At 39.8% G+C, this 16891-nt stretch overlaps 1 protein-coding gene across 6 annotated transcripts in view; it reads left to right on the forward strand.

Moving 5' to 3' along the window:
* The window catches only part of SETDB1 (SET domain bifurcated histone lysine methyltransferase 1), a 29911-nt gene that overhangs the window by 3692 nt on the left and 9328 nt on the right, over positions 1 to 16891 (forward strand). For 4 of the 6 annotated variants that reach the window (XM_059930451.1, XM_059930442.1, XM_059930453.1 and 1 more), the window contains exons 4-13: positions 9360 to 9394; positions 10338 to 10437; positions 11198 to 11323; positions 11491 to 11692; positions 12373 to 12446; positions 13385 to 13575; positions 14364 to 14493; positions 15173 to 15338; positions 15422 to 15580; positions 16212 to 16835. In XM_059930451.1, coding sequence (XP_059786434.1) covers positions 9360 to 9394; positions 10338 to 10437; positions 11198 to 11323; positions 11491 to 11692; positions 12373 to 12446; positions 13385 to 13575; positions 14364 to 14493; positions 15173 to 15338; positions 15422 to 15580; positions 16212 to 16835 — 1807 coding nt within the window. The remainder of the gene's footprint in view (positions 1 to 9359; positions 9395 to 10337; positions 10438 to 11197; positions 11324 to 11490; positions 11693 to 12372; positions 12447 to 13384; positions 13576 to 14363; positions 14494 to 15172; positions 15339 to 15421; positions 15581 to 16211; positions 16836 to 16891) is intronic. The other 2 variants (XM_059930461.1, XM_059930471.1) reach the window with 2 other exon arrangements.

The following is a 16891-nucleotide window of genomic DNA, read 5'->3' on the forward strand; positions in this document are numbered from 1 at the left end:
ATCCTTGTCAAAAATCAGCTGGCCATATGTTGTATTTGAGGGTCACATTGAACTAAATGTTTATTTTTATACCAGCACCACACTGTCTTAATTACTGTAGCTTTACAGTAAGTATTAAAATCACTTAGTGAAAGTCCTCCAAATTCATTTGTATTTCATATATAATCCAAATAAATTTTAGCATCAGCTTAACAGTTTACTAGAAGTTTTTTGTGGCTCCCTTAGGATTTTCTATGTATTAGACCATGCTGTCTGCAAATAGTCATTTTACTTCTTCCTTTCTAATCTAGATGTCTTGTGTTTTTCCCTTGCCTTATTATGCTTGCTAGAACCTCCAGTATGATGTTGAAAAAAGAGCAGACATCCTTTCCTTGTTCCTGATTTTATCAGGGAAGCATTTTATGTTTAGGCATTAATTATGATGTGAGCTGTAGGTATCCTTTATCGGGTTGAGAGAAGTTGCTTCTATTCCTAGTTTGCTGAGAGTTTTTATAATAGCTGGATTCGATTTCAGATTTTGTCAGCTACTTTTTCTCTGTTGTCCTCAGGTGATCATATGGCTTTTGTCCTTTATCCTATTAATAGGATGTATTACAATAATTATTTTTTATATGTTAAACCAATCTTTTGTTCCTGGAATAACTCTCACATCCCCACCCCCCACTTTGTCTTAGTGTATAATCCTTTTTATATGTTGCTGTATTGGATTTGCAGATGTTTTAACAATTTTTGCACATATGTTTGAGGGCTATTGGTTTGTAGTTTTATTGTGATATCTTTGGCTTTGGTAGCAGGTAATATGGGCCTTATAAGATGAGTTGGGAGGTGTTCCTTCCACTGAGTTGTGTGGAATGGTATTATTTCTTCCTTAAATGTTTGATAAATTAAGCAATGAGACCATCTTGGCCTGGACTTTTCTTTGTGGAAAGATTTTTTTAAAATAAGCTTTTTAGTTTGGAATCATTTTAGATTTATGGAAAAATTGCAAAGGTAATAGAGAGTTCCTGCATACCTTTCACCAGTTTCTTCTAATGTTAATGTTACCATGGTATATATTGGTCAAAACTAAGAAACAAACATTGGTACATTACTTTTATCTAAACTCCAGACTTTATTCAATTTGTGGACTTTTTCTGTTCCAGGATCCAATCCAGGATATCACATTGAATTTATCGTGGGGAGATAAATCACTAATCCATTTTCTTTACCTGATATATCTATTTTAATATAATCACTAATCCATTTTCTTTACCTGATATATCTATTTAGATTTTCTATTTCTTCTCAAGTTGATTTTGTTCATTTGTGTCTTTCTAGGAATTTGTTCACTTTATCAAAGTTGTCTAAATTATTGCCATAAAGTTGTTCATAGTATTCCCTTATGATCCTTTTTAATTTCTATAGGTTCTGTAGTGATGTCCCGTTCATTCCTGATATTGGTTATTTAGATCTCCTCTTTTTTTTCTTGATTAGTCTAGATACAGGTTTATCAATTTTTGTTCTTTTACAAGGAACCAGTATTGGGGATTCATTGATTTATTTTTGCTACTGTTTCTCTTTTCTATTTCATCGATTTCTACTCTGATCTCTATTTTCTTCCTTCCACTTTTTTTGGGTTTCATTTGCTCTTCTTTTTCTAGTTTCTTAAAGTCAAAGCTGAGACTATTGACTTTAGACCTTTCTTCCTTTCTAATATAAACATTTAAAGCTATAAATTTCCCTCTGAGCATTGCTTTGCTGCATCTCATAAATTTTTATATGTTGAATTTTCATTTTCATGTAACTCATAAATTTTAATTTCCTTTGTGATTTTTTTCTTTGACCTTGGGTTTCATTTTTAACCAGGCACTCTTGGGTCCTCTTTGCGTATGCATATTTTAGCAGTTACCCAAAAATGTATAGAGAATTTATCTAAGCCTGTCTGTGGCTCTCTCATTTTCAGAATCTCCTCGTTAAATTTACTGGTTTGCTGCTTACCCTAAACAAGAGCTACAACCTCAAATTAGCAAAGCTGCTTGTTACGGCTAGCACCTCAGTGATAAAGCTACAGTTTTTGCCCACCAAGCTAGAGGTGGAGCAGGGATGGGAGCTGCCCCAGGCAAGAGATCCATAGACTCCCACCTTTGTTACCAGAAGCTTTAGCAGTTTTTCAGGAATACTTATCAATCTATTGTTTGCCTTTGGTCAAATTTCCAGTGTCCTAAAATGATTTTTTTTTTAATTTTTTGGCTACATTGGGTCTTCGTTGCTGCACACAGACTTCCTCTAGTTGCAGCGAGCAGGGGCTACTCTTCATTGCAGTGCATGGGCTTCTCACTGTGGTGGCTTCTCTTGTTGCAGAGCACGGGCGCTAGGCGCACAGGCTTCAGTAGTTGCGGTGCGTGGGCTCAGTAGTTGTGGCTCGCGGGCTCTAGAGCTCAGGCTCAGTAGTTGTGGTGCACGGGCTTAGTTGCTCTGCGGCGTGTGGGATCTTCCCGGACCAGGGATCAATCCCATGCATTGGCAAGGGGATTCTTAACCACTGCACCACCAGGGATATCCTGAAATGATTGCTTTTGACAATTTTGTCTGGTTTTATACTTGTTTTCTGCATAGGGGGATTGTCCAATCTTGTCACATCACTATTACCAGAAGTGTTGTAGTTTTGCCTATTTTTGAACTGTATAAATGGAATCTTAGACACTGTATGCATTCTTCAATGACTTCTTCAACATCATGCTGATGTGTGATGCTTGGTTCAGTTGCTACTGCAGTATGGTGTTCCATTATGTGAATATGCCACAGTTTATCTAGTCTCTGAAGAGTTGACATTTCATTTGTTTTCAGTTTTTTTGCAATTGTAAATAATGCCCTAAATATTCTTGTAAATGATTCTTGATGCACATGTGCAAGAATCTTTTTAGGATATCCTAGGGTACTGTAAGATAGGATATGGAATTTTCAACCTTACTGGATAATTAGTGACCAAACAGCTTTCCAAAGTGGTTGTGCCAATTTATATTTATACCACCAGTGGCTGAGAGTGGCCTGTGTTCCACATCCTTGACAACACTTAGCACTGTCATTTTAAAATTTGATTTCCCTGTCTACAGATGAACTTGGGAATCTTTTCATGTGTTTGTGAGTCATCTGTAGGTTTTCTTTTTTATGTCTGTTCATGTATCTTGCTCATTTGCTCAACTTTTTTTTAATTCATAGGAAGTCTACCTATTATTCCTATAATTATAATTACTAATCCTTTGCAGTTATAAAATGCACATATCACTCCAAGCTTATGTTTTGTCTTTACTTTTTATGTTATTTGTTAATAAACAGAAGTTCTAACATTAACATTTTCTTTTATGGTCATTGCTTTTTATATCCTTACTGCCCTGAGTCTATAAAGGTCTTACATTGCCTTTGAAAGTTTCATAGTTTTGTCTTTCACATTTAAGTCTGAATTCCAAATGGAATTTATTTTTTGTGTAATATTCAAGGTATTTTCTTTTTTTATGTTGTTCTTAAACAGTTTTCCAGCACCATTATTGAAATGCGTCCCCTCCTATTGATTTACATTGCCTACTCTATCATAAATTATTTCCATATATTTGTGTGGGTTTGTTTCTGGACTTTCTGTTCTGTTTCACTGGTCTGTCATTTCCTCCTGTTTCTATAGAGCCTATCACTGTGGCTTTATAATATCTTTTAACTCTAGTAACCTCAGTTTCTTGTTCTTCTTCACAGATGTCTTGGTTCTTTTTCACCTGTTGTGCTTATATTTATATTTGAGAGTTAGCTTGTCATGTTCCCCATTTCCCCCCCCCCCCCACCAATAAGAACTCCCAAACCATTGACATTATCACAAGATCAATTTAGGAAGAGTTGATAAATTCATAGTATTTGACTCTCCTATACAAAGATCATTTATGTAGTCCTTAACATTTTTCAGGAGAGTTGATTAATTTTCTCCACGGAAAGCTTGCACGTCTTTTGTCAGATTTATTCCCAACTACCATTTTCAGTAGCCACAAAAAATATCTTTTTTAAGAAAATACATTTCCAACTAGTTGCTGCTGGTATATAGACATGCAGTTGACTTTTGCATATAGATTTTTGTATCTGGCAATCTTACTAAATTTTTATTTCTATGATTTCATTTAAGTTTTCTATGTAGACTGTCATCTGAAAATAATTGCAGTTTTTCCTCCTTTCCTATACTTATGGCAGATAAGTCTTGTTTTTCTTGTCATATTTCACCAGCTAAGACCTTTATTATAATGTTAAATGGGAGTGATGATGATGACAAGGACTTCCTTGTCTTGTGGCTTGTTTGGTGGTTTTTTTTGGTTGTTTTGTTTTTGATAGGTAAGAAGTGGATTTATGTAGAGAGAAACACAGTCCACAGACAGAGTGTGGGCCATCTCAGAAGGCGAGAGCGGCCCTTGTGGCTTGTTTTAAAGGGCATGTTTTCATCTTATACTATTAAGGCTGATAGCTTGTTACAGGTTTTCGAAGATGTCATTTGTCAGGTAATAGAACTTGTCCCGTATTCTTAGTTTGCTGGGAGTTTTTATCATGAGTAGATGTTGATTTTATTGAACATACCTTATATATCTAGTAAAATTATTATGTGGATATTTTTCTTTAAATCACTAAGTTTTCCAACCTTATAGTCCTTGGATGACTCCAACTAAATATATCTTTTTTAAACATTTCTGGATTTGTTGTGCTGATATTTAGGATTTTTGCATCTTCACTTTTATAACAGAGATAGGCCTATAATTTTTTTTTTTTTTGCTACTGCCCTTCTGTGATTTCAATATTGAGATTTTGGTGGCCTTGTAGAATGGAATAGGCAGTATTTCTCCTTTTAGTTTTTGGGAAGTGTTTGCAAAATTGGAATTATGTATCCCTTGAGTGTTTGATAGAATTTGCCTGTGAAGCCATCTAGGAATCTATTTACTTTGCGCAAAGCTTTTCTATTTCTTTGAGTCAGATTTGGTAACTTGTAATTTTCTAGTAATTTATATTTTTTCTTAAGTATTTAATTTATTGGTGTAAAGTTTCTGCTTATATTTAGCAAAGCTGGCCATTTTGTCAGACCTTTCATGCAGATGACTATACTCCCTCATGCTCCCTCTGTCCTGTTCCTCATGTCTTAACTTGGTGACTTAGAGTTCTGGAGATGACTGATGGTAATAGTTGCACAGTGACATGAATGTACTTAATACCACTGAACTGTGCACTTAAAAATGGTTAAGGTGGTAAATTCTGTGTTATGTGTATTTTGCCACAATAAAAAAAATGGGGGGAAAAAAGAATCAGATTTGTAGGTCCTGATAGGGAATACTTTCCTAGTTATTTTAAGGGTGGAGATAAAAAGCAACGTAAAAACTGCATGAAGGGGACTTCCCTGGTGGTCCAGTGGTTAAGAATACGCCTTCCAATGCAGGGGATGCAGGTTCAATCCCTGGTTGGGGAACTAAGATCCCACATGCCGTGGGGCAGCTAAGCCTGTGCGCCTCAACCAGAGAGCCCGCATGCCGCAAACTACAGAGCCCACGAGCTCTAGAGCATGCACGCTCTGGAGCCTGTGCACCACAACTAGAGAATCCCGTGTGCCATCCCATGTGCCACAACGAAGAGCCCACGCACCGTAACGAAAGATCCTGCATGCCACAACAAAGATCCTGCATGCTGCAGCTAAGACCCAATGCAGCCAAAAATAAAAACAAAAAAACTGCATGTTGGGACTTCCCTGGTGGCGCAGTGGTTAAGAATCTGCCTGTTGGGCTTCCCTGGTGGTGCAGTGGTTGAGAATCTGCCTGCCAATGCAGGGGACACGGGTTCGAGCCCTGGTCTGGGAAGATTCCACATGCCGCGGAGCAACTAAGCCCGTGAGCCACAATTACTGAGCCTGCGTGTCTGGAGCCTGTGCTCCGCAACAAGAGAGGCCGCGATAGTGAGAAGCCCGCGCACCGCGATGAAGAGTGGCCCCCGCTTGCCGCAACTGGAGAAAGCCCTCGCACAGAAACGAAGACCCAACACAGCCATAAATAAATAAATAAATAAAGAATCTGCCTGCCAATGCAGAGGACACGGGTTCGAGCCCTTGTCTGGGAAGATCCCACATGCCATGGAGCAACTAAGCCCATGCGCCACAACTCCTGAGCCTGTGCTCTAGAGCCCGCGAGCCACAACTACTGAGCCTGTGTGCCACAACTACTGAAGCCCACGCACCTAGAGCCCATGCTCCACAACAAGAGAAGTCATTGCAATGAGAAACCCGCGCACTGCAACAAAGAGTAACCCCCGCTTGCCACAAATAGAGAAAGCTTTGTTGCTGCGCGCAGCAACAAAGACCCAGTGCAGACAGACATACATACATACATACATACATAAATAAATAAATATATTAAAAAAAAACTGCATGTTGAGTGTGAGTAAAAGGATGAAGGCAGGCTAGAATACATATGTAACTTTGCAGAATATCTTTGGCTGCAAAAGATACTGTTAATATTGGTTATTTCTGAGGCAAGTAACGAGAAGCAGGGGTGGGAGGGAGACTTATTTTTGATTGTGTGTCCGTTTATAATGTTTGAATTTTTTACCACATGAATGTATCTAAATACATTTTAAAGGTAAAAATCCCTGCAAGATTAATAACCGTTCTTCCTTAATTTGTCCTCAAATATAGAACATGTGTTTTGAAGCCTTTTACAGTTGTGGAGTTCTAAGATAACAGGTATTAATCATATGCCATAGTCACAGTTCTTTGAGGAATGTGTGCACATGGACAGGTGTGTCTGTGTATTCTCTCCAAGGTTGAGTTCATATCAAATAAATAATTTCGTATCCTAACTTTTAAAACTTAATATATATCATTAGCATTGCCTCGCGTTATTGAAGATTCTTTATGAACCTCATTTAGATATGTTGTAGTTTATTTAACTATTTTTGTTATGTTCAGAAATTTACATTGCTTTCCATTTTTGTTTTTATTTATTTATTTTTGCTACTCCCCCCCCCCAGTTTTATTGAGATATAATTGACAAATAATACAGTATTAGTTTAAGGTATAAGACATAATGATTTGATATGTATGTTTATTGCAAAATGATTACCACCATTGCCTTCCTTTTTTTTTTTAATTTATTATTTGGCTGCGTCAGGTCTTAGTTGTGGCTCATGGGATCTTCATTGCAGCATGCAGGATCTTTCGTCACAGTGTGCGGGCTTCTCTCTAGTTGTGTGTGGGCTACAGAGCACACAGGCTCAGTAGTTGCAGTGTGCAGGTTTAGTTGCTCCACAGCATGTGGGATCTTAGTTCCCCGACCAGGATCAAACCTGCGTCCCCTGCGTTGGAAGGCGGATTCTTAACCATTGGACCACCAAGGAAGTCCCCCCATTTTTAAATATATGTTATAAATATCTAAAATTTCACTGTACGATACAGTAGCCACTATCCACATGTGGCTATTTAAATTATGTGAAATGTGGGAATTCCCTGGCAGTCCAGTGGTTAGAACTCCACACTTTCACTGCCAAGGGCCCAGGTTCAATCCCTGGTCAGGGAACTAAGATCCCGCAAGCCACGTGGTGTGGCCAAAAATAAAAAAATAAATATGTGAAATGTGAAGCCTAGTATTTTCCAGAATGTATAAAGAACTCTTACAACTCAAGAGTAAAACGACAAATGACCCAATTAAAAATGGGCAAAAGATTTGAATAGATATTTCTTCAAAGAAGATGTGAAAATGACCAATAAGTATATGAAAAGATGTTCAACATCATTAGTTGTTAAGGAAAGGCAAGTCAAAACTACTTTATACTTATTAGGATAGCTGTAGTTAAAAAGATAGACAGTAATAAGTGTTGACAAGGATGTGGAGAAATTGGAACCCTCTAAATTGCTTGTGGGAATGTAAAATGGTACAGCCAGTTTGGACAAATCTTTCAGTTCCCCAAAAGGTTAAACCTTATGGCCTAGCAATTCCACTCCTAGCCATATACCCAAGAGAAATGAGAACATATGCCCACATAAAAACTGATATTCAAGTGTGCCTATCAACATTATTCATAACAGCCAAAAAGCAGAAACAACCCAAATGTCCATCAACTGATGAATGGATAAATAAAATATGGCATAGCCATACAATGGAATATTATTCAATCATATAAAGGAATGAAGTGCTGATAAATGTTGCAACATACATGAATCTGATATGATGCACCACATATAATATGACTCCGTTTATATGAAATATCCAGAATAGGCAAATCCATAGAGACACAAAGTAGATTAATGGTTGCTGGGGGTTGTGGGAAGGGTGGAATGGGGAGTGAGTGCTAATGGGTATTTTCATCACTCCGAAAAGAAACCCCATACTCGTTAGTGGGGTTTCTTTTCAGGGTGATTAAAATGTTCTAGAATTAGGTAGTGGTGGTGGTTGTACAACCTTGTGAATACACTAAAAACCACTGAATTAAACATTTTAAATGGGTAAATTTCTTGGTATGTGAATTATACCTGATTTTTAAAAATTTTTTAGTAAAATTTAAAATTCATTTCACGTGCTTAGTAGCCAAATTTTAACATATTGGACAGTGTAGATACAGAACATGTTTATCATGGCAGGAAGTTCTGTTGGACAGCACTACTCAAGAAGAAACATTTTTGCTTAATTCACTGACTATATTTCATTTTTCAAATCATTCAAATAACCCATAAATAAATTATTGTTATAAGAATTCAAATATTTGGGCTTCCCTGGTGGTGCAGTGGTTAAGAATCCACCTGCCAATGCAGGGGACACGGGTTCGAGCCCTGGTCTGGGAAGATCCCACATGCCGTGGAGCAACTAAGCCCATGTGCCACAACTGCTGAGCTTGTGCTCTAGAGCCCGCGAGCCACAACTCCTGAGCCCGTGTGCCACAACTACTGAAGCCCAAGTGCCTAGAGCCTGTACTCCTCAACAAGAGAAGCCACCACAATGAGAAGCCCATGCACCGCAACGAAGAGTAGCCCCCGCTCGCCGCAACTAGAGAAAGGCCGCGCATAGCAACGAAGACCCAACACAGCCAAAAAATAAAAATAAACAAATAAATTTTAAAAAAAAGAATTCAAATATTTGAAAACCCCAAATCCCACAGAATATCACCTGTCCCAGTACTTTATCCCCAGGTAAGCACTGTTACCTATTTGCTGTGTATCTTTCTGAATGCTTTTGGTACTTTCACATAGATATGTATATCTATATCTAGTTTTCAGTTGTTATCAATAATGTTTCCATGGTAATCCTGTTAAGTAGCTTAGTTCTTGATTTCTTGGAAATTCTTATGTGTAAGTCCCTTACACTCAGAGTTTTTCTCATCTGTAGGTGATGCTGGGAGCAGAACTCCAAAAGACCAGAAGGTAAGTTGGGATGAGTAAGAGAAGGGTGAGAGATAAGACACTGAAAATGGGAGAAACTTTTGGCCTGACCATTCAGTCAGTTCAGCCATCAGCATATTATCATTCACCCTTCATAATCAGCCCTATGGGTTGCAGTTCTCTAATAGGTGTTAAAAGAATGCAAAAGTTTCTTATAGATGCATGCACTGAGTGCTATATGAATGTAGAATTTGGCAGTTAAATTAATCAAGGATAGCTTCCTAAAGCTGATTTCTGAACCAGATTTGTAAGAAAGGGCAGGTTTTGCCTGATAAAGTAACTATAAGCTTCTAAACATAACTCATTCTATTTTGCTTTTTAAAAGACAAGTTCTTATTCTCGAGAACTGGTGCTACATATATACAATGGAATATTACTCAGCCATAAAAAGAAACGAAATTGAGTTATTTGTAGTGAGGCGGGTGGACCTAGAGTCTGTCATACAGAGTGAAGTAAATCAGAAAGAGAAAAACAAATACTGTATGCCAACACATATATATGGAATCTAAAAAAAAAAAAAATGGTTCTGATGAACCTAGGGTCAGGACAGGAGTAAAGACGCAGACGTAGAGAATGGACGTGAGGACACAGGGAGGGGGAAGGGTAAACTGGGATGAAGTGAGAGAGTGGCATTGACATACATACCCTACCAAATGTAAAATAGATGGCTAGTGGGAAGCAGCTGCATTGCACAGGGAGATCAGCTTGGTGCTTTGTGACCACCTGGTCGGGGGGGATAGGGAGTGTGGGAGGGAGACGCAAGAGGGAGGGGATATGGCGATATATGTATACATACAACTGATTCACTTTGTTGTACAGCAGAAACTAACACAACATTGTAAAGCAATTATATTCCAATAAAGATGTTAAAAAAGAACCGGTGCTACTATTTTAAAACTTGTTTCCCTCATCCCCTTCCTTACAGCTCCGTGAAGCTATGGCTGCCTTAAGAAAGTCAGCTCAAGATGTCCAGAAGTTCATGGATGCTGTCAACAAGAAGAGCAGTTCCCAGGATCTACACAAAGGTTAGAGTCAGGAGGCACCTTGGTATAGGTGCGGGCGTGAAATCCTACACAGAGATTTCATGGATAACTGGCTTTGTTTTAGCATTTCAGAATCCTTCTCCACCTCTGTTTGGTTCTTTTAACACCACAGATTTTCCTTGCTGTCTGCTTGTCTTTTCTCCCCCCGCTGAATAGCTTACGGGATCTTAGTTCCCCAACCAGGTATTGAACCTAGGCCCACGGCAGTGAAAGTGCGGAGTCCTAACCACTGGACCACCGGGGAAGTCCCTTGGCTTAAGTCTTTTGTCTGCTGGTTTTCAACTGTGTGATGGCTTTGTCCAAATACCTTTTTAGCTCCATGCTCATGATTTCTTCTTCCAGATGAAGGTTAAAGAGAAGAGAGTAACTCAAACCCTTAAAAAGAGGTCTGAGGGAAGCTTTGTTTGTAGAGTGTGGCTGTTAAGAGATCCCTCCCAGGAAAATGTTTTATAAAATGCTATGTGGCATTTAATGAGTGGTAATTAATGTTATTAATAAGGAGTTGGAAATATTTGGTTAAAGTGAGATGGTCTTGAGTTACATGTGAATTTCAATTCAAGTTTTTCGTGTTAGCATAAACAGTTGATTCGGCTGTGTCTTACATTTCTGCCCTTGGCCAAGAGAGCAGTAAAAGTGGCTAAGGATCAAAAGATTACCCCACTTGCCCCAATAACCCAGTACTCTCTTTATTTTTCCATTCTTTCCCCAGTCTATGCCATATCTCTTTATGCTTTCTTCCTAGGAACCTTGAGTCAAATGTCTGGAGAATTGAGTAAAGATGGTGACCTGGTAGTTAGCATGCGCATTCTGGGCAAGAAGAGAACTAAGACGTGGCACAAAGGCACCCTTATTGCCATCCAGACGGTTGGTATGTTCAAGCTAGAGGAAGAACTAATGAAAGACAACCTGCAGGTCTCCAATGCTGATTGTTTCTTTTCCCCATAGCCTTGCCTTTTGTCTCTCACGTAGCAACCAGGATTCACACAGAAACTGATGGTTTTTAAAATTTTTTGTTTATCTTTCCCTTTTACTCAGGGCCAGGAAAGAAGTACAAGGTGAAATTTGACAACAAAGGAAAGAGTCTTCTGTCAGGGAACCATATTGCCTATGATTACCACCCTCCTGCTGACAAGCTGTATGTGGGCAGTCGAGTAGTGGCCAAATACAAAGATGGGAATCAGGTCTGGCTCTACGCTGGCATTGTAGCTGAGACACCAAACGTCAAAAACAAGCTCAGGTACCTGGACAGAGGATTGTAAAGAGAGTGGGAGCCGGGAGCACAGCACCTGCCCTGTTCAAGCCACAGTCCAGATCTCACAATTAGCTTTTGTGTTCTTAGTCCCCAGTGGCCAGAAACGCTTTCTTTGCCATGGAGTCATGTGGATGATTCTTTCTCGCTTCCCCCCCCCACCCCTTTTTTCTCCTTTTCTCAAGGAGAAAACTAGGTAGGGGAGAATAATTCAGATTGATTAATGGTTAGGGGGAATAGAGAATATATATAGAAGGAAGAAATGGAGACTAAATGTTTTTCAGCAGTGTAGGAATCCGACAGTGTAATGAGAATAAATAACTTTTGGGAAAGTGGGGATATGTTGGTTAGATTAAGGGAGAATTCTAATATTCTTTTCCATTATGGTTTATCACAAGATATTAAATATAGTTCCCTGTGCCATACAGTAGGACCTTATTGTTTATCCATTCTATATGTAATAGTTTGCATCTGCTAACCTAAGGGAGAATTCTTAACTCTTGGGGTGGGAAGAGAGAATAGTAGGAAGAAAGTAGTGCCCCAAACATCTTCCCTGGAGTGTGTCCTGTTTGTGATCCAGAGGCGTGGAAGCTATGATAAGATAATTTCTGTCGGTCATGTTAAATATCATAACCCCCAATCTTTCTACCATCACTCTTTCCTTATAGGTTTCTCATTTTCTTTGATGATGGCTACGCTTCCTATGTTACACAGTCTGAACTGTATCCCATTTGCCGGCCACGTGAGTGTCCCTCCTTTCTTCCTTAGTTCTATCCATTTCCTCCTTTACCTTGTATTTCTTCTTAAGACAACCAATTAAAAGGCCCTAATGTTTTTGGTGCTTTAGTCTCAAAGAGGGTAAGTTTGATTAATGTCCTTTGAGAGTTGCAGTTTTATTTGCTCATCTCTAGTGCTGGGTCTTTGCAGCCAAAGAGTCAGACACTAGAAGATCATGACTGACCTTGAGTGGATGCTCATATTGTAGATGTCTTTTGATTTCATTTCTGAGTGATTTAGGTTTGAGAAGATATTACTTCTTTCCTAGTCTCATGCTTAATCTAACATTTGTATAAATCTGTAGTCTGCATAGTGCTTTCATAGCACTTTCTCATGGTGCTTTCTATAGAAGCTGTATTAGATGGGGGCTTCATAGTGTCCTCTATACTTGTGACTCTGGCTTGGGAGAGACTCTTAACAGAAGCGACTGTTTTTAATTGCAGAAGAGTCAACTAACATGGCTGTGTTTCCACATAACATGGCAGTAAATACATTCAGGGTCCCTTAAAAGCCTGATAGAGCATGAGAAGGAAGGACAGGTTTTTTAAATCAATTTCATGGTGCCACCTGATTCTTTTTGATTTACCTTTAGACTTACCAAGTTAGCAAGAATTTCCACTTGACTTTTCCTAAGAAGAAACATCCATTTTTATGAAATTAGTGCCTCACCTATGTTTTCATATTGCTTATCTAGTATTTACTTGATTTGAGTGTATATCTACACATTAGGTTCAATACTTTTAGGTGATCTTGGTTTTGCTTCCCTTGAGGTTATGATTTCTTCGTTTATTTTTTCTCTCCCTCCCAACCTGAAAAATACCAAACGTCTCCTTGCCAACCATTTTCCCCTATCAAGACATGCCCTACCTGCCCTCTCTCAGCCCTACTTCTTCCTTGGGACAGTGAAAAAGACTTGGGAGGACATAGAAGACATCTCCTGCCGAGACTTCATAGAGGAGTATATCACTGCTTACCCCAACCGCCCCATGGTTTTGCTCAAGAGTGGACAGCTTATCAAGACTGAGTGGGAAGGCACGTGGTGGAAGTCCCGAGTTGAGGAGGTGGACGGCAGCCTAGTCAGGATCCTCTTCCTGGTACTCTTCTTCCCTAGAGTTTTAGAGGCAGGGATATGGGTGAGATGGGGGAGCATAAGAGGCAATAATGATGATGATTTTATAGAAATGCCATAGTTTTCCTCTTTCTAACCCGCTTACCTGTTCTTGCTGTTTTGGGTCAAATTTTACTTTATCTCTTTTTTGGTTCCTGTATGAGTGGTTATTAAAAATAATTTCCCTGAATTTAATTATGACACTAATCTGCATGACAGTGTTTTTGTTTTTCTCCAGGAGTATCCACAATGCATGTAGGTACAGAGAAGGCGGCTAGTTCTGTTTGCCAGGGTTAGGGCTTTGATAGCATAGTGGGACAAAAAAGAAGGATCAGTGAATTCAAGATCTTAATGATCTTTCAAGGCCCAGTTTAACTCTTAGATCTTCTATACCTATCCTTTTCTTCTGTCTCATGCCTTTCTTAGAATTATATTTCTTGTCTGAACTATTTCAGCCCTTTGATCCTAAGGCCTTATGATCCTTGTTACACTTCTTATACTCATATAAACATCTATCCCTCTTATAATTTTTTACACAAGGAATGTATGTGTTTTTGTTTTGGGGTTTTTTTTTTGTTTTTTGTTGTCGTTGAATTCCTGATGCCTGTCATGGAGCCTGGCACATAAGTTTATTGAATAGATAGGGAATTCAGGGCTCATCAGGGAGATTTCGCCCAAGGGAGGCACATAGTATATATTCTTCACAAGCGGCGGTGTAGATTCTAGCCTTTAACCCATTCCCCCCGCCACTTTTCCTTCCTCCCAATCCCCCAGGATGACAAAAGATGTGAATGGATCTATCGAGGCTCCACACGGCTGGAGCCCATGTTCAGCATGAAGACATCCTCAGCCTCTGCACTAGAGAAGAAGCAAGGCGGACAGCTCAGGACACGTCCAAATATGGGTATGTCCTGAAAGATACCCTGGGAGAAGGAAGAAATGGACAGACCAGCAAAGGGGTGTATGTACAATGGCTATATCCTTTGTTTGCCAGGATGACACTACTGACTCACTGAAAGCAGGACATGTGCCCTGAATTGTTTCCAGTAGTGGTGATGGAGTTGTGATGCTGCCTCCACATGCTATGGCTCTGATTTGTTCTAAAAAACACATAAAAATCTGAAACAACTGGCTTAGGTTAGGGGTATTGTTGGTAGTAATTACCTCTGTTATCCACGTGAAGATTATATGCTTTGTGTGTTATCTGTGGTCAATTTTTTTAAAGCCCAAACCGGTTTTGTTTTTGTTTTTATATATTCCTGGCATACTTTCTGGTTAATTTTTCCTGACAACATTAGTTGATCGAAGAATGCGTTTTTGAAAAATTTTACCAAAGTATAACATAATTACTAATGTAAATCATCTGAGGCAGGAAGATAAAATCTTGTTATTTAAGTAAAAGTCAGCCTGTGCCAATATTCCCACTCATTGGTGTAAACAGTGAGATCCGACAGTCTTAGCACTTAGTCAAAATGTTTCCATTGTTGCTTTTTTAGATTATATAAATTGAGGATTAGATGTGTGCATGAATATAAATGACACAGCTTTTATCTTCTCAATGGTCAATTTCCTTTTTCCTATAGGTGCTGTGAGGAGCAAAGGTCCCGTGGTCCAGTACACTCAGGATCTGACCAGTACTGGCACCCAGTTCAAGCCAGTGGAGCCCCCTCAGCCTACAGCTCCACCTGCCCCACCTGCCCCACCTGCCCCACCTGGTCCACCTCTGTCTCCCCAGGCAGGTGACAGTGAGTGAGTGCTATTCCTTCTTTTTCGCCGGTTTCTTTCATATTGTATTTTCTGTATCCCTTACTATATGATCTCTAATCTCCTAGAAGCTTGGAAAGCCAGCTTGCCCAATCTCGGAAGCAGGTAGCCAAAAAAAGCACATCCTTCCGGCCAGGATCTGTGGGCTCTGGTCATTCCTCCCCTACATCCCCTGCACTCAGTGAAAATGCCCCTGGTGGGAAACCTGGGATCAGTCAGACACATAGGTGAGAAAATCTCAGGCTCTCTGTTGGGGGTGTTGGCAGTGTGGACTGAGTGGTCACTGTATAGGGAGGTTCCTTGGCCACAAGGGGTCTAGTTAAGATTATGATGGTGAGAAGTTTGAACTTGAAAAGGAAGCTTTAACCTTGGACGTTTCCAGGAAACAGAATGTAAAAATAATTGAATTAGAAACTAGGTGCCTAAAAATACAATCACCAGAAAGTCATTTGTTAAGATTGCTTATTGAATATGGTGTCATCATTGATACAATAGAAAGGGAACTCTGTAGCCTCTTTCCTTGAATCATGGGAGTCAGGGCATTTATAGGACACATAGCAGGAAAAACTAGCATTAGTAGAAGACTGGACTCTACTTCCATAAGTCACAGGCAAAAAAATTTTAGGAAAATGTATGCTGTTGAAATAGAGATATTATCAGTCACTGAAGAGTAACCAGAGCGTGTCATTGTCCAGGTTTAGTAAGGCAAGGGGAAATTTGACTTTCTTGTATCATCTTTAGCTTTAAGAGGACAGCTATTTGAAAGGTTAGAGAAGTGGTTGAGCCAGCTGATGGGCTAAGTGTACACCAGAGAGGTGCTATTGCTTTCTTATCTGAATTCTTGCATCTCATTTGCAGATCACCTTTAGGATCCACAACCTCTGCCCCAGCACCACCAGCTCCCCCAGCACCCCCAGCCTTCCATGGCATGCTGGAGCGGGCCCCGGCAGAGCCCTCCTACCGCGCCCCCATGGAGAAGCTTTTCTACTTACCTCATGTCTGCAGCTATACTTGTCTGTCTCGAGTCAGACCTATGAGAAATGAGCAGTATCGGGGCAAGAACCCTCTCCTAGTCCCACTACTATATGACTTCCGGCGGATGACAGCCCGGCGCCGAGTTAACCGCAAGATGGGCTTTCATGTTATCTATAAGACACCCTGTGGCCTCTGCCTTCGGACAATGCAAGAGATTGAGCGCTACCTTTTTGAGACTGGCTGTGACTTCCTCTTCCTGGAGATGTTCTGTTTGGATCCATATGTTCTTGTGGACCGAAAGTTTCAGCCCTATAAGCCTTTTTACTATATTTTGGACATCACCTATGGGAAGGAAGATGTTCCTCTGTCCTGTGTCAATGAGATTGACACAACTCCCCCACCTCAGGTGGCCTACAGCAAGGAACGAATCCCGGGCAAGGGTGTTTTCATTAACACAGGCCCTGAATTTCTGGTTGGCTGTGACTGCAAAGATGGGTGCCGGGACAAGTGAGTTGGTTAAGGAATTGCTGGCCATGCCTCCAACTTTGTTGTGATTGTCTTTC

The sequence above is a fragment of the Balaenoptera ricei genome, chromosome 1, assembly GCF_028023285.1.
Source record: "Balaenoptera ricei isolate mBalRic1 chromosome 1, mBalRic1.hap2, whole genome shotgun sequence".
Lineage (NCBI taxonomy): Eukaryota > Metazoa > Chordata > Mammalia > Artiodactyla > Balaenopteridae > Balaenoptera > Balaenoptera ricei.